Here is a 24,383-nt window from a genome sequence, read left to right on the forward strand (position 1 = left end):
GTAACTGCTTTTGACACAGCACGAATGTAAAAATAAAAGTCACAGCATGGTATCCAAACACTTGCTCAATTCAGCTCTAATGTCCATAGCTGACATAGATGAACTAACACACAAACCATAACAATTTTTGCTGTATTTTCCCTCACATTTTCCACAAATTACTTTGCAAAAGACAAGTGGCCCTCTACCTTAGGACTTTTCCCATAGCTTGTAGCACCATCTTGTAATTCAATCCTGTTTTCTGCTGTCCAAGCAATGACCTGTCTTCACTATGGTCTAAATGATCTCCCACCATAGTAATTTCTCAGTCTTCAAACCTCCTTTGTCTCTTTACAACTCAAAACTAGTTAGACCACATTCACATCAGCAATGCGCTTTAAACAACCTTCATTTTCAGCCAATCAGACAGGAGGTGCCTGGATTTGGCATGAAAGGACAAGCAGTTCATTGATTTCATCAACAGCTCAGGCCATAAATCTAGGGAGTGTCTACGAAGAGAAGGAAAACTTCAGGCGTAATGCTCAAAACAGCTGCACAGAATTTAAAAGATAAAAGAGGCAGCAACCAGCTTCTGCATCAGCATGTTCCTCTCATCTCTACTGATAGTGTGATTAGACTTCCATTACTAGAATTTCTCACTCCCTCCTGACCAGTCATTTTCAGTCTTTTCTCAGCACAAACGTGTCTAAAACTAGAAGGTACAGGTTTAAGGTGAGAGGGTAAAGATTTAAAGGGGAAACAAGAGGCAATTTTTCCCAAACAGAGGATGGTGGATATTAAGAATGAGTTGCTGGAGAACTGTAGAAGTGGGTGCAGTTAAAATGTTCAAAAGACATTAGTGGATAGGAAAGGTACAGAGCAGGGGTTACTATCTTGGGGTCCACAGAACCCTCAGTTAATGGCAAGGCTCCATGGCATAAAAGAGGTTAGGAGCCCTTGGTATACAGGGAGACAAGCATCTGCTGATGCAGGAATCTGGAGCAACAAGTAAGATACTGGAGGAACTCAGCAGGTCAGGTAGCATCTGTAGAGGGAAACAGTCCATAAATTGGGCAGAAATACATCTGCACTGAAAGATGGATATAATACAAAAGGATGCGGAGAAGGGGTGGAACAAGAGGTAGCAAAGGATCATTGAATCCAGGTGAAGTGGTGGTGGGGGGGGAGGTTGGTGATAGGCAACTAGAGAAGAAGAGAGTGGACATCAAGACAAAGCTGGTTGGTGTCAGTTGGATGCAACAAAGGGCTGCAGATGATGAGAGGAACATGGAGCATGTAATCAAGATGGGAACTGGGGATGGCAGAGGGGAATCATGTAGGGGAGAGAATCTAAGGGGGGGATGAGTGAATACAGAATGAGTAAAGGAGGGGAAGAAATAGAATGAGTACTGGAAGAACAGGATGGATCAGGAAGAGAGTGAAATGGGACAAAGAGACAGAGACAGAGAGAGACACACACACAGCGAGGCAGAGAGAGAAAAGCCAACCCAAAAATGGAGAATCCAACGTTCATGCCACTGAGTTGCAGATGACCCAGTCAGAATGAGGTGCTATTCCTCCAGTTTGTGTTTAGCCTCACCCTGGTAGTGGAGGTGCCAAAGTCAGATGCCAGTGTAGAAATGAGAGTATTAAAAGAGCTAGCAATGTGGAGCACGAGATGACCAGTCTGTAAGGATATGGACCTTAGTCGACATAGATGAGTTGGGTTGAAGGGCCCTTTTCCAGCCTTGTAACTCTCTTTTTCTTTCATTTCCTAGTTTTGAATCAAAAAAAGGTGAACAATTTTCTTTATTAATGTTAATCTGTTATGAGATGTACAAGCATAGCCTGAAGCATCTAAATTGGTAAAATGGTTTATTGTTATCACCTATACTGAGGTCAGTGAAAAACGTCTTTCATAACATTCATACATTGATCAGTGCGTTACAGTAGTACAAGGTGATATAATAACAGTACAAAACTGGCTGCCTACAGAGAGATTGTATTTATCAGCCGGTTTTCACCATCTTCTTGCACAAAAGCCACAAGTTTAAAATGGATCACTTATTCATACAGCCACTTTCACATTTTGAAATCAGGAGCAAACCTCTCATACACTGAAGAAAGGTTTCATTTTACATCAAACATTTTATCCACTTAAACTAAATTCAATTTGTTGAAAATTAGCTTTATTCTGAAAACAAAGAGTGATTCAGAAAAGTGACACCATGCACCAGTACACATACAGGGTATGACATCTAACTATCCCAAAATCTTTTCACCTGAAATTTCTTGGTTTGAATGTAAGCACACTATGGGTTGTTGTCTTCAGTGAAATTGCAACCCATACATGATAAAGGAATAAAGTGGCTAGACCATCATTTACAGACATATCTTCTATGCCAAATACCTTAAGCATGTTTAAAATTGAAGAGCCTAATACAGCAGGCAAAATCTTCAGAATTGTTACCAGTCATTCTGCTACGGAAGTAATTAATAAAATGTTTCCATTCCATGGTACAAAGTGTAACTGCAGCTGAAAATTACTATATTTATTTGATCAATTTCTGAACCCATTCAGAGCCAAGGAGATGCTTTAAACAAAACTCAGTGACTTTTTGTTATAACAAGTCTGACTAGCAGTTTTTAAACTCGCAAGGAGATAAACGTAACACCGTGTTTACAGTAAATGCAGTTTGGTTTTATTTTTATTCTTTTTTCAAGCTGTGTCACATGCAAGACCGGTAATCATTGCTCCTTCCTAATTTCCCTCAAAAAGATAGTTGTGAGCCACCTTCAGAAAGGAAATTCATGAGTGAAAGTAAGTGCTTAAACTGGTAGTTTTTGATGAAAGTACGGAAAGCTTTAAAACTATTCCATAATGGAAGATTACTGATACCAAATCACATTCGTACAAGTTGGTCACAAATTGTCTTTTTCAGCAGGGTTCAATGAACAGCAATTCACAGTTGGAACCCAGAAGGTCATGCTCTCAAATTTGCACTCCTGATATCCAGTTGCAGGAAGTGAAAATTAATATTATACTGAAGAACGAACAGTCCACTAACCAACATTAAAATATCAAAATAATAGATAACAAGAAAATAGAAATGAAGGTATGAACACTTTTCTACCACGTATTGGGCTAAATTCCAAATACCTAACAACCTTACAATACAGATTTAAGACCAAATTCAAATTTCAATCATGCATGCAGCAATAAGTGATATAACACAAGAAGTGAAGTGGAACATAATTGTCACAGGTTTATAGCATCTGGAGTCAAGTTCAGCTTACACAACAGGCAATTTTGATAATTTAATCAGTTGCTCATGAGCTTGCGATCAATATTTCAAATGACGTGGATTCTCCAGTTATCACATTTACAGTGTGCATCATGTGAAAGTGTACGTGTATTATATTAAGATTGTAAGAAAAAGGATAACTTCATTTAAAAGAAATTCTACTTTGAGTCACTGTCAGTGCCATTTTTGTGAAGAACAGAGTATGCATAGTATAATCATGCCAGGACATGCTCAAGCTCACATCTGTCTAGGCTATTTGACTAGACAGGTTGAAACGGCAACAGAATTTTTTTGAAAAATGTAGTTCCTACAGAACCACGCATGAACTGGCTTCTTTCAGTCCCTTTCCCGTCAGTGTAAACAAGCCAACAGAAACTTGCTCTAAGCAGTACAGTGGTCTAAAGTTAAGGCAAATTGATACAAACCATGAAAGAGTAAAAATGAAATAAACATCACGATTGGCACAATACCCTTAAGTGTGCTACTTTCTAGTTATTGGAATTCTTTAGAGACTTGCAGGCAGTCCACCCAGTATGACTGGTTAGTACAACGCCCTCCAACTCCAAAACCACCAATAAATACAAATCAGACTGAACTCCTCTACAGCCAACTTTAGAACAAGATGCCCCTGTATGTGATCCAAGTGAATATAGGATCTGGGTGATACAGCACATTCTGCCCATCATGTCTGTACTGGCTCTTGGAAAAGTCTTATTATTCTCACTACATTCCTTGGATCTGGCTCTACACTGTGGAATTATCTTCCACTCCCCAAATTTATCCAAGTTCTTCCAAAAGTGACATCAATCTTTTCCTCAAATGTCAGCAAAACAAAAGACCTGATCAATGATTTCAAAGGGAGAGGCAGTGCACATTTTCCTGTTTACATCAACAGTTCTGAGATCAAGAGGGTTTGAGAGCTTCAAGTTGTTTGGACATTATCACCAAAAGTCTGTCCTGGTCCAACCACATAGACACCACTGCCAAAAGAAAAACTCACCAGTGCTTCTACTTCCTGAGCAGTCTAAAGAAATATGGTATGTTACCTTTGAATCTTACCAGATGCACCATGGAAAGCATTTTATCAGAATGCATCAGGCCTTAGCATGAAAACTGCTCTGCCCATATCCACACAAAACTGCGGACAGTTGTGAACACTGCTCAGCACATCACAGAAACCAGCCTCCCTTCCGTGGACTCTGTCTTCAGTTCTTGATGCCTCCTTAAAACAGCCAGTATAATCAACAATCCTCCCCTCTGCACATTCTCTCTTCTCACGCTTCCCATTAGGCATTTGAATACAAAAGCCTGAAAGCACATACCACCAGACACAAGGACAGCAATTATCTAGTTTTATAAATGGTACTGTACTGGTTCCCCAGTACAATAAGATAGGTTCTTGACCTCACAATCGACCTCATTGTGACCTTGCACCTATTGTCTACTTGTACTGCACTTTTTCTATGACTTCAATCCTATATTCTACAATTCTCTTGTCATTTTACCTTGGACTACATTAAATGTACTGCTTTGTATTAACAGTCCGTAAAACAAGTCTTTCCACTGTACTTCGGTACCTGTGACAATTACAAAACAATTTACCAATTATTTACAAAGTTACCATTGAATCTTCTTGTTAAGTTAGTTACTTGAAATCTGTATTCTCTAATGAAAATATTCAAAATATCATTTATGATTTAGGGCAACTTCATCTGAAACACAGGAGATTCTGCCCATGCTGAAAATCTTGAGCAAAACACACACAATGCTGGAGGAACGCAACAGGTCAGGCAGCATTTATGATCAGGAATACAGTCGACGTTTCAGGCCAAGACCCTTCATCAGAATTTGAAAGCCAGAATTAGAAGGTAGGCAAGGGGAAGGAGTACAAGCTGGCAGCATCATCTAACTTCTCTGTTCCAAGGCAGACAACATTATCTCCAAGAGCCCAAGAAGAAAATTTGAGGTCCTCAGCTTTATATTATTGTCACTAATCTCTTCTACATGTGCAAGAGCTGTGGCATCATTTCTGATGTTTGCCTCAATTGAGTTACACAAATCTAAAGAGCCAACTCTGTGCCTATTATTCCTTAGTATTTTTTAAACTGTTGAGCATAATTCCATTGCTTTTGCACTCAGTGCCATCAATTATACAGCCTTTTGATTGTATATACCCTTCTCAAATCCTCCCACTCTCTCCTTTCTTGCAGTTAAAACATAATATTGTCATTTTTTTGTATTGTTTAATTTTGTAATTTATAGTACATTTAAGATTTTGCACTCTACTGCTGCGGTAAAACAACAAATTTCACACCGTGATAATAAATCTGATTCTGAACAGGCATAATCTTTCTCCTTTCATCCTTCCAAATTTATTAGTTCATATTCCTCTGCATTACATTTCCTCTACTACATATTTGTTCATTTCCTCAGTCCACGTCCACATGGTTTCTGTCACTATCCTCAATACTTATTACATTTCAGAACCTCGGGCCTGTACATTTAAATTTTTTGCATAAATGAACCAATTGTGCACCCACACCAGTGAAGATCAAGTTTTTAAAAATTTGCTTACCATTTGGAAATTCAGTGTGAAGCATATGACTCACATGAACATTACGCCAAAACTCAATTTGAGAAATCTAATTTCCTTTTAATCTGGTAATAATATCATTTTTTTTTCATTACCCTGGTGTTGGGTAAGCAGCCTTGTTGGGTGACTGACCTTTCAGCGAGGGAGCAATTAGGGAACAGTGACCAGAACTCCTGAAGTTTTAAGATAGCTACAGATAACGATAAACATAAACCTCGCGAGACAGTATTTAATTGGAGCAGGGCAAATTATGAGAGCATAAGGAACTAGAAAGATTAATTGGGAACAGCTGTTTTCGAGCAAGTCTTCATTTGACACGTGGAGGGATTTTTAAAGACCAACTGCACAGCGCACAGGTCAGGCGGTTTGGCTCTATATGCTGATAATGGGAAAAGGGGTTGTAATACTGTGTATGTGGTAAGGTCTATGCAAACAGTGTTATCAACAATGGAAGAATGGTCTTTGGACTGGTTTTTTTAACTTTTCTGTTTCTAAGTCAAGATATATGGTTTTTACTCAGAAACATAGGTTGGTATTCACTTTACTCTGTATGGTTGTTTGCTATCTAGGGTTCCCATGTTTACATAATTGGGGCTATAGCCGGATGTGAGACTTACTTGGAGAACACACAGTTTTTGGAGAATAAATGTAAGCAGGTCATTAACTTTATGTGCTGTGTGGCTGGGTATGACTGGGGAGCTCTAAGGGGTATTTACTGACAATTAGTCATGCTTTAATAAGTTTGTTCAATTTTATATAGGTTAGGTGTTCTACAGGCCAGTGAACTTAGAATCTGTAATGGAGCATTCTGGACCACACCAAGAGATGCACTGGGACTTGAACTAGGCGAAATACCTCTTGACTTGCTGAAAGAAAAATTGAGCCTTGCATCCTGTAGTAGGGTGGGGGATATCCCATTTGATGAATTCAGTTTTAATGGATTGTTGGGAATATACTAGCAGAGTTGCTAAACGTTTTGGGCAGATAATTAGGGAATACGTGCAGGAGTGTGATCTTGGGGATTTGCAGATTAGTCAAACTGTGGCTGGGCCAGGGGTTCCATCCTGGAAATCTCCAGATGTGGGTTTAGATTTGATGTTACTGGGGGATAGGCAGGGTCTTGTGGGTGGTGAGAGGGTTTCTGGTCATTTACAGCAGCAGTATTTTTCCTTTTAGCCTATTTTTACAGACAGTTCTAAGAAACCAGTTAGAAAGCAGATAGGCTCAGGAATATTTACCCCCTGGTTTAATGTTGAGATGGGGGAAAAGGCTGACAGATGGGTTGTCTTTCTATACAGCAGAATTTATGGCCATTATCATTAGCATGCAATGGGGTGAACAAGTTATGCCAAATAGAGTCGTGATCTGCTCAGATTTTGCCTCGGTACTACAGAGTTTGGAATTTAAGCATTCAAGAAGACCTGATCTGTTGATAGAAGTGTATTATAATTTATATGTTCTGGAGAGTGTGGAATAGTAGTATAGTTTTGTTAGGTAGCTGTATATGTAGGTGTATCAGGTAAAGAAAGGGAATATGATATAGCAACACAAGCACTTATTAAGTTGGAGGTAGATATTACAGTCAATATGGGAAAGTATGAAGTCAAATCTTGTGTTAGGTTGGCCGGGATTGGAAAATGGCAGAAATTTTGGGATAGTAGTGGGACAGGGAAGTGGTAGCTCCTTGAATGTGACTACACAGGTTGATGGGGTATTTAGGAAGGCATATAGCATGCTTGTCTTTATTAGTCGAAGCATTCAGTTCAATTGTCAGGAAGTTATGTTGCAGCTTTATAGAATTTTAGTTTGGTCACATCTGGAGTATTGCATACAGTTCTGGTTGCCTGATTATAGGAAAGATGTTGAAGTTTTAGAGAGGTGCAGATGAGGTTTACCAGGGTAGTGCCTGGATTAGAGGATATAAGCTATAACAAGAGGTTGGACAAACTTGGGTTGTTTTACGTGGAGCAGCAGAGGTTGAAGAGAGATCTGACGGAGGTTTAAAAGATTTTGAGAAGCATAGAGTAGACAAGCAGAATCTTTTCCCCCAAGAGATATCTAATACCAGGGGGCACGCTTTTAAGGTGAAAGGGGGCAAGTTCAAAGAAGAAGTGGGGGAGGGGGCAGAAGAGTTTATTTTAAACAGAGTGGCAGCTGCTTGGAATGCACTACCTGGGATCTTAGTAGAGACAGAAACATTGGCGATTTTACAAAATATTTAGATTAGCACATGAATGGGAGGGAAATAGACAGAAATGGACATTGTGTAGGCAAAAGGGATTTGTTTAGTTGGTTATTTGACTAGTAATTTAGCTGGTTTGGCACAACACTGTGGGCTGAAGGGATTGTTCCTGCTCTATGGTCTATTTATTAGCCTATAATAGATCACACCAAAGCTACATCAGGGAACAGCAGAACACTGCATAATTTGGCTAAGTTTTCCAGAAAACCTCCATTCCCTAGCGAAATCTTTCAGCACAACACTCTTATTCCCTTATTCCTTGTATTCTCCATAGTCTAGCCTCCCCTTAAGTGCATCTTTATTATTTTTCCTGTGGTAAATTCCATCTTCTTACTTCAATGAGCCGTAGAGGATTTGTTAATGTATTCCCTTCTGGATTTTTTGGTCACTATCTTATAATGACAGCCTCTATTTGCACATTTATGTTCTTTCCTACATGTGGAAACCATCACTGTATTCTATCTATCAAAACCTTTGATCATTCCTCAGCCATCTTTTCTCACTTTCTTTATCCTTTCTTAATACTGTATGCTCTTATTTCTAGCATCAGCCTCGTATACTTTCTCTGCTCTTTTTTCAATGACTCAAAAATGTGTGCAGTACTATGCAAGTTGCAAACATTTTTAGCAATAAAATTATTTTTCAGTTCTTTCTTTCAAGAAATAAATCCTAATACTCAAGATTTTTTTTGCTTTTATAGCCTTAGTACTTTTCAATACCACTTCTCACCTCCTTCCACTGGTAACTCTTTCCTTGCACTTTTAGCTTTATCCTGAAGCTCACAAGTGATCCTTTCAGTCTCCCCAGTTCTGCATTCGCTAGACTGTATTCATCAACTCTGTGGTAATGCCTCTGTTATATCTTCCTTGGATTCTTTTCGAATGCATGGATGCAATTCATCTAAACTAGTTATTTCATCTACTGAATTTGGTTAGGTAGTTAATAGCTCCTTCTATTTCAAATACATCACATCCACCCATTAAATACACAGCAAAATAATGGCCTAATGTTTCCGCCATCTCCCTATTACATATGCTAGAAGAGTACAGTAGTTACCCAAGTCATAGTGTGTGGCTTGAATTTGGGAAGACACCACACATTATCACCTTCATTAAAATCAACATCAGTAATGTGTAGTTTTGACCAGAAAACATTTAACCCAGAAGGGAACTTCCAAAATATTTTACCCTCACTAAGCACTGCAATTCCCATCTCCATATGAAGGCACTATGATAGGGCAATCCTTCTATATAACCAGTACAAAATGTTGTGGAGCAAGTACTAAAATATTCAACAGTGCACCACAGAGTGGGAAGGATTTTCTACTAAGTATAAAAATGGTACTCAAAATATCAAAACTATCTGAAGAATAATCAGATCTGACTTACTATTACTGAAAGTTACTGGCTTCCAGTGAAGCCCAAGAACTGTACCGATTTGATTTCTTAAGTTGCATGAATGTAAAAAGGCATCAGGTTAAATGAACATGCTGCAGAAAATGTGCTGACCAACTGAAATTGATCTAAACCAATGATTTCTCATCAGTGACATCAAATGTAAAAATTGGAGGTGTGTTTTGTTTTACAAGAGTCTACATACAGTTACTGGGGAAAGCAGAAAAAGAATAAAGTAACCAGCAAATATTTATCCTTGGTGGGAAACATGCATGCTAGGTTCATCAATGTGTCAGGAAAAGGATTAGACATAGGAGTGATTAATCATGTGGTGGAGTAAGAGCTACCTAGGGAAAGTTTCATGACTACGATGAGTTCCAGTTAATTGGGACACATCCGTACTGGTACACTTTGGCCCAATTAAGCAGCTGCCACAATTAGTCGAAGTTTCATAGAAATATTTTTTTTAAAAATCTATCATTTAACTGAATAAAAAAATTATGTATTTAAATGAAATAGAGAACTAGAACACTACCAATATTTTTAATACTATAAAACTATTATTTCCTAATTGTTATTCACAGAGGAATTCATACAGTGTATGGTGCTATGTTCTTTTGATTGATTGTAAATGAACAAAATCAGCATATACATAGAGTAATGGTCTGCCTTCATTGCCTTTCTGCATGAAGTTGCGTCAAAAACACTGCTTTTTAATTCACTGTCAGTCAGCCCAAATGAAAAACATAAAACAAGATTATGTAGCCGGCACTATTTAAAATATATTCGCTTTAAGTGCTGCGTAGTTTCTAACGGCCACACAAGTGACACTAGTTCGAAACTGTTGCATCCTCGATCTTCATTTCAATGTAACATTCAAGATGACTGTTGATACCTTCAAATTCTTCTTAGTTGCTTACTTCCTGAAGTAGTTAAATAGTTTTGTTTTCACTCACCATTTCTCCAAGCCTGAATGATTGAAACCACAGTGAGTAAAACAGATCTGAATTGTCCTGCTGCTTATTTCTCACCATCAGTGACAAAAATCACTGCTTTTTGAACACACAAACAAACTGACACTATTGAAAAACTGTAAGCATGGTGATGTGCACATGACTGACTCTAGTTAGAAACTGTTTGGCACCAGTCTCCTGTGCTAATTAAGCAGCACAGCATCCCAAATTAATGAAGGAAATCCCAGCTATTTTCTTGATTAGCTTTTGTTCTTTAAGAATTGTCCCAAATAAGAGGTTGCCCTGATTAACTGGAATCCACTGAACACAAAAAGGTGTGGGTGACCAAACCAAATGCAAATTATATCACAAGAAACAATAATTCATAGATGGTCAAAAGGACATATGATGTACAATGAAACATTTAATTTGTTGCTTAAGAAATCCTTCATTGGAAATAAAAAGTGTCAGATCCTCAGGTCTAAACATTTGCTGCAATGCCACTAACACATGTATATGCCTGGACTTGTTAGCCTTTGGCTAGCTGTTTCTCAAAGCACTCATGCAAACATGTGGCTCTTTGATGGCCATGTTATCAAGATGATCAGCTTTGGATATTTTAAAAAAATCTTTGGCCTTTCATCTTTTCATCTTCAGTAACAAGGAGAAAAAAATCAAGGCATGTTCAGGAAGTCTGCATTGCAAGATAGAAACAAACAAAACATGTAAAGTCACCAAATGGAAATGATTAAAATATATCAGTTTTAACATACATACAAGGAGCGAGGCTGGGATGAGAGGCTGGAGGTGGAAGAAGCAGGATTGGGACTTTCACAGAAGACAGTTCTAGACCAACAGTTGATGACAATCAATTACACATCTGAAATCCTGCCAGTAGATGCTACATTACAAACTGGAGTACAAAATGCCAAAAGTAGTTTGAACAAATGGGATCACAAAACCCATGAAACAGCAATGCCAGGTGTATTTACATTAGAATACAAGGATCTGGTACATTTCTTGCTCTTTCAGGGAACTCTTCCGAGTCAGGGACAGAATTCACACGAATGAAAGAACTGATTAGAGGAAGTTGCCATGGATTTGTTAAAGGAAAATCATGTCACTTGCTATAGTCTTCTGAAGACTCTTGAACTTTGTATCTGGCTGGAGGTCTGTGACTAGTAGTGTGACCTAGCAATTTTATAATCTCCTGAAGGATTCAGTGCATCTGACTCTCGAGAATAAAGGTACAGCCATCGCTGGAGCGGACTTCAGGCCAGATTAAACTGCCAAGGCCAAAGAGCAGAAAACAAACTGATGTTCAGCCTCACTACACTGTGCTGATTAAAAGAGTTGAGGCTTGAGAGTAGAAAACAGATTGGTGTTCAGCCCACTTCTCCATGTCAGCCAAGATCCCCAACCTGAACCCATCCCATTTGCCTGCTTTTGACCCATCTCTTTTCGCTACTACCATCAGGCAGGAGGTGCAGAAGTCTCGGACATTTTGGTTCTAAACCCTGAACCAATCAAGTCCTGAGAGTGCATGACCTGAAAGTTGCCAATTCCTTTCCTCTCACAGATGCAGAGTGTTTCTCGCTCTAGGTTCTACCACATTCAATCTCAGCTCTCCGAGAACCTTTAGTGTTCCATTTGTTAGCCTGGTAATGTTAAAGTCAGCTTGCTCCAAGTACATAATTAAATATTTTGAAGTTTGAAACTATTGTATAGTAAGATTTTATCATAATTGTCAGCCTATTTTCTTCCTAGTTTCAAATAGAGAAATCCACTGTATTTGTAACATTGCATGCATTTATATTAAGGCTTCATTAAAAATATGCAAAATTAGTGTCCTAATCAACCTCCCCATGGAAATAATAAAGGAATGTCCCAGGTAGCTAGACAGATTTTTATTTTGCTTTTCCCCCTATTCTCTCATTGCATTCAGTCTCCACTGATACATGATGCCCGTTCTTAGCTGTCTACCTCACAATTTAAAAGCATAACAAATGGGCATACAACATGTGAGGGCATATCTTTTTTAACATTTTGGATTAAGTGATAGCACAGTATACTCCAAACAAGTACACTTTCAAAAAGGGTAGAGAGCTGACTAAAAAAAAGATTCAAAAAGCAATGATGAACTTTCAAATTACTGGTATTAATTTTGAAAGTATAATTAATGAGAACCACTGTGTTAAGGTTCTATGTATCTGGCAAACATATTAGAATCTGATATGACTATGATCTGCAAAAGAGACAAACTTGTTTCTCGAGAGGAAGGAAGCTGAATGCAGTCACGCAAAGCTCCGAAATGATTTCTGAATAAACTGGATGCTCATTTATAATCATGACAATGTGCATATCTTGGTGCTTTTCAGTTAACTTTTAACTTAAATTTTGAGGAAAATATTTATATTCTATTCCAATTCCCCAGTGCAAATTTTTAATTTATCTTTTTCTATAGCATAGGAGCTTTGAACTACTAGCTACTCACCTTTCTGAACAAGGCAGCACCTCTTGTTTCTTTAGCAAGATTCAGGCCATGTGACAAAGGATAATTGCCAGGTTTGAGTGGCCAATGGCTAATAAATTGTAGACGATAAAACCATTACTGGTTGTGACATATGGAAGCAGAGTTTAAGAATCGATGGCATATTTGGCCCTGCTGTCAAAATTGAAAGTTACAGAAAAAATAGACTTGGACCTGAAATGTTAATTCCGTTGAACTTCCTGCAGATGCTATCCACCTTGTTTCCAGCCTTTATTAATTGCTTTGCATTAAAAACTAGCAGTGACAGCATCTCACAAAAGGACGGAAAACTATGACAAGGGTAACACCAGTGGTGAGGACTGCACAAGGTAAGGTCAAGGTAGATAAATGATCGCTTTCAGGACTGTTTTGAATTGGTGGACTGCACCCCACTCAGGAATTCATCTTCAGATCCAAATGAATATGCTACAGTCTAGAGAGACTTCATCAGGACCTGTGTGTATGAACATGTGCCTCTGAGAACATATCCAAAGCAGAAGCCCTGACTGAACCAGGAGACTCGTAGTTTGCTGAGGACTACATCTGTGATGTTCAAGACTGGCAATCCTGAATGCTTAAAGAGGATCAGAAATGAGCTTTGGGAGGCTATTATGAGTATGAAAATGCAATTCCACATGAATTCAGACACACAACTGGATGAATGACAGCTGTGGCAGGCTTTGCATGTCATCACAATTAATAAGGCAAAAACTAACAGCATAAATGGTAATGATACTTTGCACCTCAATGAGATCAACACACGATGCACACTGTGATAGGAAGAATAAACCTACACCTGTGTGAATACCCATCGCTATTCATCAACAAGCTTCAAAACCAGCATCTCTGTACTTCCCCTGCAAATGGATCCTTGACTTCCTCATCGTGAGACCAAAATCAGTGCAGACTGGTAATAACATTCCCTCCTTGGTGACAATCAACACAGGCACACTCAAGGATGTGCTTAGCCCACTACTCTACTACCTACACGCACGTCTGTGTGGCTAGTAACAGCTCAAAATCCCATCTATAAATTTGCCAATGACACCACTGTTTGGCAGGATCTCTAACAGCAATGAACTGGTAGACAGAAGTGAGAAAGATTGGCTGGTTGAGTGGTGTTGCAACAAAAAGACCAAGGTACTGATTGTGAGCATCAGGAAGGGGAAGCTGGGAGACCACACACCAGTCCTTATTAAGGGGTCAGCGGTGGACAGGGTGAGCAGTTTCAGGTTTCTGGGCATCAACATCAGAGGATCTATAATGGGCTCAACATATCCATGCAGTCATGAAGGCAGCACACCAGTGGCTACATTTCATTGGGTGTTTCGGGAGATTTACTAGTTCACTAAGACTCCAGCAAATTTCTACAGCTGTACCATGACTAAGGAGCTGGTGGTAGACCTGAGGAGAGCTAAGGTACCAGTGACCCCTGTTTCCATCCAGGGGGTCAGTGTGGACATGGTGGAGGATTACAAATACCTGGGGATACAAATTGACAATAAACTGGACTGGTCTAAGAATACTGAGGCTGTCTATAAGAAGGGTCAGAGCCGCCCCTATTTCCTGAGGAGATTGAGGTCCTTTAACATCTGCCGGACGATGCTGAGGATGTTCTACGAGTCTGTGGTGGCCAGTGCTATCATGTTTGCTGTTGTGTGCTGGGGCAGCAGGCTGAGGGTAGCAGACACCAAAAGAATCAACAAACTCATTCGTAAAGCCAGTGATGTTGTAGGAATGGAACTGGACTCTCTCATGGTGGTGTCTGAAAAGAGGATGCTGTCTAAGTTGCATGCTATCTTGGTCAATGTCTCCCATCCACTACATAATGTACTGGGTGGGCACAGGAGTACATTCAGCCAGAGATTCATCCCACTGAGATGCAGCACTGAGCGTCATAGGAAGTCATTCCTGCCTGTGGCCATCAAACTTTACAACTCCTCCCTTGGAGGGTCAGACACCCGGAGCCGATTGGCTGGTCCTGGACTTATTTCATAATTTACTGGCATAATTTACATATTACATATTACTATTTAACTATTTATGGTTCTATTACTGGTGCAACTGTAACGAAAACCAATTTCCCCCGGGATCAATAAAGTATGACTATGACTATGGGGAGCATTTTGACTGGTTTCATCACTGCCTGATACGAGAGTTCAATAGGCAGGAGTGAAAGAAGCCAGCTCCATCATGGGCACAACCTTCCTCACCATCGAGGGCATTCTTCACTAAGGACCCACATCATCTGCAACATGCCCTTTTCTTATTATTAACAGTACAGCAGAAGTAAAGCACCCTGAAGACCTACATTCAATGGTTTTGGAACAGCTTCTTCCTCTTCACCAGATTTTTGAATGGTACATGAACACTAACTCCTCTTATGCACTATATTTTTGTAATTTTATATCTTGCACTGTACTGCTGCTGCAAATAAACAAGTTTCATGGCATATCAGTGATAATAAATCTGAATCTGTTATAAAAGGCCTTAACATGACTACTTGGAGCAGTTGATATGGACGGTGCTCCAAGGTATCGGATGATCAGTCTAAAGTGGACTCTACAAATCAAACCTCTGAGAGATACAATGAAGAATTATTCGGAGCTGGAAAACCATGGATTTTCCTAGTGTACTCAAATCTCCAGTTGGGACATATGGAAACAGCCTTTTAGGAAGAGAAAAGATAGCTTGCACGTAATGTACAATACTGTAAATTGGTTTTGAGGTTAAGTGATAATACTGCAATATGTGCACCTGATACTCCCCCACCTTCATCAAGAACAAAGAGTGGGTGAAGACATTATGCAGAGAAAACAAACTGACATTCCAGACATTGGTTAATATACTTATCTGATACTAGTTGGGATGTGTATATGCCTGAGAGGTTATATCTTTGCCAAGGACAACAATCGAGCCTACTTACGATATTTAGAGCATCAAAAATATGATGTTACAAGTCACTTGTACAAAGAACAAAATTCTCAAGAGAACTGCATTTAAAAATGTTTAGGTACCTAAACTACTGTGTCATGATTGTGTACCTTCAATATTGATATTTTGATATGTGCTTTGTTAGTAATGGTGAACACTCCCATTTTTGACTGGGGAAGGATAAAAATCATGTGTCAAGTCTGATATAAAAAAAAATCCAGAAGTTAAAAAGAGCATTACATCAGGATTTGGAGATTTCATTAAGTTAGAACAAAATAATCTTTTCACCAAACTTACAGAATCCTTGTGACCTCAATACCAGTAAAAATAAATACGCCCACTGGTATTCTGCTTGCTTTGGCAAATTATCTTTGCGTGTCAGAAATCCCTGGAATACTTCAACACAAGGCTCTTGTAAACAAAAAAAAAATCAAGCATTTCCAATGCACTCAAAGCTAAAATGGCCAGAAATGAAAGCTACTACAAAAACTGAGAATACCAGTTAAATGTTATATTTTGAAAGAGCTATTGTTGGCTGTAAAGTTGGCAGAAGGTAGTCTTAACAGGAAATGAGTTCAATTCTTGAAGTTTAACCTATCACAGACTAACAGTGGTTCCCATTGTGCAGCTTAACTTACCAATTTAGTGACTCAAGCCTTACACCAATTGTTGCATGCTTGAGCTGATCATATGTGCTCTGTGCAGCCAGCCTGGCTTCGACTCTGAAAACTAGGAGGGACCTTGTCCACAAACCTAATCCAACAGCCCACTATCCACAAAGCCCCTCTGTTCTCAAACTGCAAAGATCTCAAAAGGAACCAGATTCCAACTCAAACCTTCAATATTATCCAGACAACTATATTTAAAAATACATTGAAAATATTGGCACAAAAATAACTCTCAATCCTAGTTTCATAGATTAACATTACTGATACCATTTCTAAATTTCTTTTAAAACTCAAAACAATGCTCTAAGGACACAGAACATGTGACAGGGAAGTCAATGGGAAGAAGAATCCAAACAGATGGTTAACCAGTGACTGAAATCAAGACAAAATCAAGGACAATACTCAAAAATATTTACTGACGTCCTGATAAAGTTAACACCAATTAAGATTGTGTTGCTGCATCTTGTAACCAGGACTAGAATTACATGTAGAAAAAGAGGTTACACTGCAACATTTCAGGAAAACATGTAAACAAGGTACACTGGAAATTAGCTCTTCAAGATCTCTGAAGGTGCAGATCATGGAAAAGTAAATAAAAAATATGGTCCGATAAATGGAGATTATCCTGGAATACATTACCAATCAATCTGAAAGGCAACCAGAGCCATACAATGCCAACAATTCCAAATATCTGTATATGTCAAATACTCCTCAAAAATTCTTGTACAAATAGCTTAGCACATTACATTCAACTGAATTTAAGGTGGCCCTCAAAATATTGTTAATAAATTCCTTTATATAAAATTGGGACAAAAAAGATGTCAATTGCTTCAAAATAGCATAAAATGCCATAAAAGGGTGTTTAAACAAATAATTTGAAGCTGCTTTCCAGTATTCATCTGATAACTTCAGAAGTCATACATTAATTGCACACAATTCATTTCCAGTACAGCCAACATTTTTACCAGAATATTTGATCCTCCCATTGCTCAGAACACAAAACGACTCTTCTCTTCTTTTGTTAGAGCCATGGAATGCTTTACCCATAAAAGCAGAATCTGTTTGTCTGATCTGAATGACAGCATCTTTAACAATGCCACAGTTTCAGTACTACACCTTGAGTACAAGACATAAACCTGCAACGTTTTGATATCAATGACAATGTGACAACTATGCCAGGGTTATCTGTTTATACTTCTGAGCTTCATTCGCAGCTTTGGTTGACAAAAAAAAAATTGAACAGTCCCAACCCGGGGCTCCAGGCCAAGTTGGCAAAGTTGACTAGGTAATAGTGAGGTAGAGGGTGAGGGTGATGGTGAAGAGTTGAATATTAAAATGTATTGTGACCACTAGTAAACCATAGATACAGACTCTGGGATCTTTGTTGCTTGTTAAATGCATTTGCAATCTATATAAGTTTAGAAGTGTCACAAAAATTGATAGCATCGTTGATAGTGAGGTTTATTTGTAGGGTACAGGACGATGCTGATCAGATGGTTAAGATGAGCAGAACAACGGCAAATGGATAAGGGTGGGGGACACACAATGAATGGCAATGCCATAAGCAATGTTGAGGAACAGAAGGACCATGGTGCCCAAACTGAAGGAGCCCTGAAGGTGCAGGCAGATACAGTTGATGAGGGATACTTGCCTTCATACAAAAGCAGGGAAGTTATGATCCAACTTTGCAAAATGGCACACTATATAGAGGCCATGATTCAAATGGAAAGGGTAAAGAGGAGATTCAATAGGACGCTGACCAATCTGCAATGTTCCATTACAAGGGAGACTGGATAAGCTGGTTTTGTTTCCTTTGGAGTGGAGGAAAGGTGTGCGTTCTTTATGACTGTGTCAATATGTTGGGCCCAGGACTGATTTTCCAAGACATGGACATCCAGGAACTTAAAGCTGCTCACCCTTTTCACTGCTGACCTCTCAATGAATCTCCCAATTTCCCTTCCTGAAGCCTAAAATTATTTCCTTGGTCTAGCTGACATCGAGTCCAACAGGAATCTCTAAGAAATCATCTGAAAACCTGTATAGTTTACCTTTCAGCGAAAAGCAAACGCATTGTGGCCACCTCAGAGGCGCCTGATTAAAGAAACAGGACTCAGGCCTATAACCATTCTGGTCTATATATCCCCAAACCACTTGGGGAACATTGCCAATCTGCTGAATCCAAAGGTACTTCAATCACAACTCATTTGCCCAAAATTCCTTCATGAGCAATTTACCAGATCCACAATTGCAATCGCTTGATTCAATGCTCCAAGCCGTGATTCTGACGTTAGTTTCCTTAAAAAAAAATTCCATCATTTTGAAAAGCAAATGAAAGGAACTGCAGATGCTAGAAATCAGACACAAAAACTGCTGGCAGTGCCCAGAGTCCAAGAAAATACCCAGAGGGAAAACAAGACTCAGGGCACTGTTTTGTCCACATCCTCTATAGAAGCTGCCCTGCCTGATAAACATTTCCTGCATTTTCTGTTTTTGGTTCAAAAATATTTTCCATTTGTCATTTCAAAAATTATCCCTACCTTTACTTCCTTTTGCTATTCTGCATTTTCTTCTTTTGAATATTCACAGAATAGTAATAGGTTGTATCAGTGCCGGACTACTCAGAAAAATGGACAGTGAGTGATATGGAAAAAAAAATTTAATTTTTAATCACACCAAGTTTTCTCAGAAGAATTTTAAGAAAATACTTACATAAGTTGGAGTAGGAAAATTCTACTATATAAACACGTACTTAGTCGTAAACAAAATGTTATGCAGCTCTCATTTTTTTTATTAGGTATTTTTAATTACTGGAGCTTAAATAGGTAACTGCCACACAATTTAAAGATTCACAAGGAATTAATTTCTTGATGCTCAAATTCAGCTTCTAGTTATTTTGAACAGTGTTATAAAAGCATTTTTAATTCAGGCAAGCACAAGTATCAGATATTTTTCATTTACAAAGATGTTCTGGATTACAAGGCACCAGTTTGCATAAGGATGTTATTCATCCCCAGAGGTGCCAACAACCCCTTTGCTGCGTTTTTGGGCAGGTGTTCTGTAATGAGCCATTGCAACTTTAACTTTTAAGGAGCGAGAACAACACATTTGATGGTTTTGTGAGCAATAAACAAACTACTGAAGTAACTGAGTGGATCATGGGCTGGGTGAGGGGAGGAACAGGTTTGGATTGTGCATCAGGACTAAGAGTGAAAGGGCGAGCCATCCAATATAAAGTGTGGAAGGGGAAGGGCTGCTGGGTCAGCAATGGAATGGCAGAGGCCAGGAGGACCAACTAGGGGTAAAGCATGACAAGAAGTGGTTTTCTCTTTTTCAGTCTTTTCACCGGAGACAACAGCTCTGGTTCTCATTCTAGTATTTTTTTTTTCCTACTTCCAGTACTTTTTTCTATTTCAATAGCCACTTCCATATAGGCAATTTGTGATATACTGAGATTATGAAAGCCGCTGCACAGAAACAAAAATACCTTTATGTTATATAATTTACTGTGAAAATGGATTTTATTGCAGTATATCACTGGCACGTAGTTAAGGTTCCCGAAGTTGAAGAAATGAGTGGAAGCAGGAGAAAAGAGATGTTTCAACACCTTTTCCTGATAAGACCTTAATACTGGAGCAGCATTAGGCTTTATGGCCCATCGAGTCTGCTCCGCTATTCAATCACTAATCCCTCTTACCAATCAACCTATCAACTTACACATCCTAATGAGTTCATCTCCACAGCCCTCCGTTGCAATGAATACCCCAGATTCACCACCCCCTGGCTGAAAGCATCCTCTCCACAACCACACTATACAGGTCATTCAGTAGGTTGGGTACCATGATAGTGTAGTGGTTAGCGCACAATATTACAATTGGGGCGGAGTTCAGAGTTCTTTCCCAGCGTCCTCTGTAAGGAGTTTGTACGTCCTCCCTGCGGAATGCATAGGTTTCCTGTGAATGCTTCACTTTCCTCCCGCAGTCAAAAGATGTCCCATTTAGTAGATTAATTGGTCATTACAAATTGTCTTGTGCTTAGTTAAATCAGTGGGTTGCTAGCAGTTTGGCTTGAAGGGCTGGAAGGGCCTATTTGGGGCTGAATTTTTAAATAAAATAAATAAATAACATTAAGTTTCAATAAGACCCTGCCCCATTCTTCTGAACTACATCAAGTACAGCCCAAAGCTTTTGTTAAACTTTTTATTCCCAAGGTCATACTCATGAACTACCTCAGGACCAGCACATCTTTCCTTAGATACAGGGCCCAAAAATGATCACAATTGCCAGTAAATTACTCCACGATGTTTACTTTCCCCTCATATAAAAGGAAGGTTTTTTTCCTTTTAGTTCTCAATTTAGGGCTCCCTGGTTGTAAAACCACAGTAGCAGGATCCTATTACAGCTTGAGATGTTCCAGAGTTCAATTCCAGTGCTATTCTGTAAGGAGTCTTTGTACATCCTCCCCCGTGGAATGCGTGAGTTTCCTTCAGGTCTTCTGGTTTCCTCCCAAAGTCCAGAGATGTACTGGGTAGGTTAATTGGTCATTGTAAATTGTCCTGTGATTAATTGGCTCAGATTAATTGGGTTTGGCACGGGCTGCTGGGGTGACGTGGCTCAAAGGGCCAGAAAGGCCTACGCCACACTGTATTGTTAAATTAATTTAAAAAGAACACCGCTGAATTGGTAATATATTCAAATCAACTCGTCTTTTTCAAACAAATAATGCAACCACAAAATCTGCACTCTCACTAACATAATATCCTTTCAATCAGACTATACATTCACGACAGATGAGCCTGTTCACCCATCATGTACAGAGTTATGAAAGTATTACGTACAATTCATAGTACAACACTAAATCAAACATTTGATATGAACAACACAATCATAAATATTGACATCATTAATGTACCTGCCTCATATTTCTGGCTTACTTCCTCGTACTAAATTTGCAAGCAGCAAAGACCTGCACTGGACAAAACATAACATAAATCCATCAGGAACCTACTGATCATACTACTTTTAGCCAGTGTTAAAAATGTGACAGTCTTTTATTGAATGCTACACATCCCATTTGGAAAATCTGGGATTCACTTGGAAATGTCCAATTTTTAAAAGGCTTTTCCTAGTTCGGTTTTAAAAGAGAGGTATCTATTTAGGCTCAACATTTCCATAGAGGTTGAAGGCCACGGTATCATTGCAGGCCACCTCAATGAGGAAATAAGTGAGGAAATCTAGTCCATTAGTACTGGACGGGCATCTTAGGAGACACTCCCATGCAAAGGGTGCAAATCTGATCTGCCTTTCTCTTTTCTTCCATTCCAGCATACATCTGTTTGAATTTCCTGGAAGAGTCAAGGTAATAAGCCCTCATTAAAAAAAAGGTAGTCTGCATTATTTAAAGTACTATTCGCAAGATAGATGAACATTTTGAAGATGCTGCAGTATTAGCACAAGTTATCTCGTGCCCTTTCTGAACACACATATTCTTCTGCTCTCCAGACATTTTCTAGACTCATACACATATTTCTAAGCATATTAAAATCAACATTCTACATATCATCCATAAATAATGTGATGTATATGAGTGATTGCCTTTAAAAAAAAGTGACAAATAAGAATCAACACATTGAACACTTTTATGGTCTCCATCAAATCTTTTTTTCCACTCATTCCTACGAAAAAAGGCTGGAAATCTTGATCCAAGAAATTAGACTTCTTGAGCACCATCATGAAGAAGTTATGTCTGCCTTGTTGTAACAAATGTGCAACTCCAACCTCTGAGAAGCCAAAACTACACAAAATACCACCTATACTACAAAACATGTGGTTCTTTCCAAAGAGAAGCAAAATTTCACTATGTTTTCACAGCTAATAGCAGTGGTTATTCAAAATACATTCAGCATTTATACAAGACTATGGAGAATTCATTTGTGGACCCACAGTTAGAGACTATGCTCTGCACCATTACACTCACTCCGCTGTGGAAGCCAACTACATGTCACGATTCTCAAAATTGCAGCTCTATACCACCCCCCCCAAAAAAAACTGTAACTAGACTAAAGGCCTACGTGAAACAAAAATATTACTCATCTTTCCTCATTCTCAGTAGAGACCATACATAAACATGCACATATACATATACACACACACACACACACACACACACACACACACACACACACACACACACACACACACACAGATTGCGAATGATGGAATTTGGAGCAACAAACATTTTGCTGGAGGGACTCAGTAGGTCAAACAGATCTATTGGGGGAAAGAAACTGTTTTCCACTGAGGTCCTGAATCAGGACATATACTAAGTGTTTTGGACCCAGTTAAATCAAAGGGAATGGAATTGAATCCCAGACGGCAACAGCCAATTGAAATTGCTTGCAGAACACACAAAGTATTGCAAGCAACTTTTCATTTTGGTACAGTTTGCAATTATCAAAAATTTTACGGAAGTAGGTAAACTGAGCCATCTTTTCTCTTACAGTTGGCAGAGGCAAACATATTCATAACTGGCAGCGTCAATCAACTTTCATTCAGATACATGACACTTCCATTCCTGATGTCAAAGATGAAATGGACTGCATTGTATTTTGCTGTGCCGTAAAGTCTCCTTCCTCTTAGCCTATTTACAGGAACATTCTGGTATATCAAGATAACATTGTGCTATTGAATTCACTATTCAGAACTTGTAATATACGGCAGCTTAATGATGTCTCATATTCCAACCCCTTAATAAAATTACAGAAAAAGTGCACGTTTAGAAGAATAAATGGTATTTGCCTTCAAAAACAGACCAATTGATTTTTAAGCAACCACTTTAAATCCTCCTTGTATGCAAGTTTTTTTAAATGGCTTTATCTGGGAAGCAGACAAAATACATCTTTAGTCTTAATAGGGAAGCTTACATTGCCTACACTGCCTGTGCTAAATCTTGTAAAACTTATGCAGACAGCCACGCATTCCATAGAACCACAAAGCTCCAGGGGAAGGCAGACTTCTAGAAGCACCTCCCTTCATTCATGGCTGCAGGGAAATACATCAGAAACTTCTAAATATAAAACATTCAGCAGCATGCAACATGTGGCATTTCATAGTTTTAGTTATTTTTACCATTTGCCTCTTATTGTGTTTGAAATGAATGTACAGTGGATCCATTAATTGTGCCATCAATTAATCAGAGCAGTAGCTTATTTCTCAAAGAGCAAAAACTAATCAATAAAATACCCAGGATTCCCTTCATTTATTTGGGACACTATGTCGCTTAATTGGGACAGGAGACTTATCGAAATTGCTAACTAGCATCAGTCACGTGCACGTTGTATGGCTGTTAGACACTAGATCAAAGTTTTAAATAGCATGAACTGTGTGTGTTTGTGTTGAAAAAAAGTGATTTTTGTCACAGACAGTTGGTGAGAAATGAGCAGTAAGACAATTCAGAACTGTTTTGTCACTGCAGTTACAAGTATTCATGCTTTGAGATGCTAGAAACAGCCAAGAGTGAAAATGAAATGATTTCACTATTTCGACAAGTTAGCAACTACAAAGAATTTGAAGATATCAACAATTGTCTTGAATGTTACAATGAAAATGAAGATTTGGAGGATGCAATCGTCAATAGCATAGTACGAAGGCAGTTTGTTATCTGCACTAGGTGTCTGTGCTGATTTTGTTCACTTACAGTCAATTAAAATTGTGGCATGCTATGTTGATAAATAAGAGGAATGAACACAGTTTTATAGTACTGTAGTAGCATTGATAGTTTTCTAATTTG

General features: G+C 38.8%; 1 protein-coding gene across 6 annotated transcripts in view; it reads right to left on the reverse strand.

Moving 5' to 3' along the window:
• Positions 1-24,383, reverse strand: part of LOC140205228 (MOB kinase activator 2) — a 207,791-nt gene that overhangs the window by 43,534 nt on the left and 139,874 nt on the right. Inside the window, exon 1 of one of the 6 annotated variants that reach the window (XM_072272645.1) lies at positions 189-335. The exons of the other annotated variants lie outside the window; for them this stretch is intronic. Within the exon in view, the coding sequence (XP_072128746.1) occupies positions 189-295 (107 nt within the window). The 5' untranslated portion in view covers positions 296-335. Of the gene's footprint in view, positions 1-188; positions 336-24,383 lie in introns of those variants that run through there. 6 annotated transcript variants of the gene reach the window in all.

The sequence above is a fragment of the Mobula birostris genome, chromosome 11 (genome assembly GCF_030028105.1).
Source record: "Mobula birostris isolate sMobBir1 chromosome 11, sMobBir1.hap1, whole genome shotgun sequence".
Taxonomy (NCBI): Eukaryota; Metazoa; Chordata; class Chondrichthyes; order Myliobatiformes; family Myliobatidae; genus Mobula; species Mobula birostris.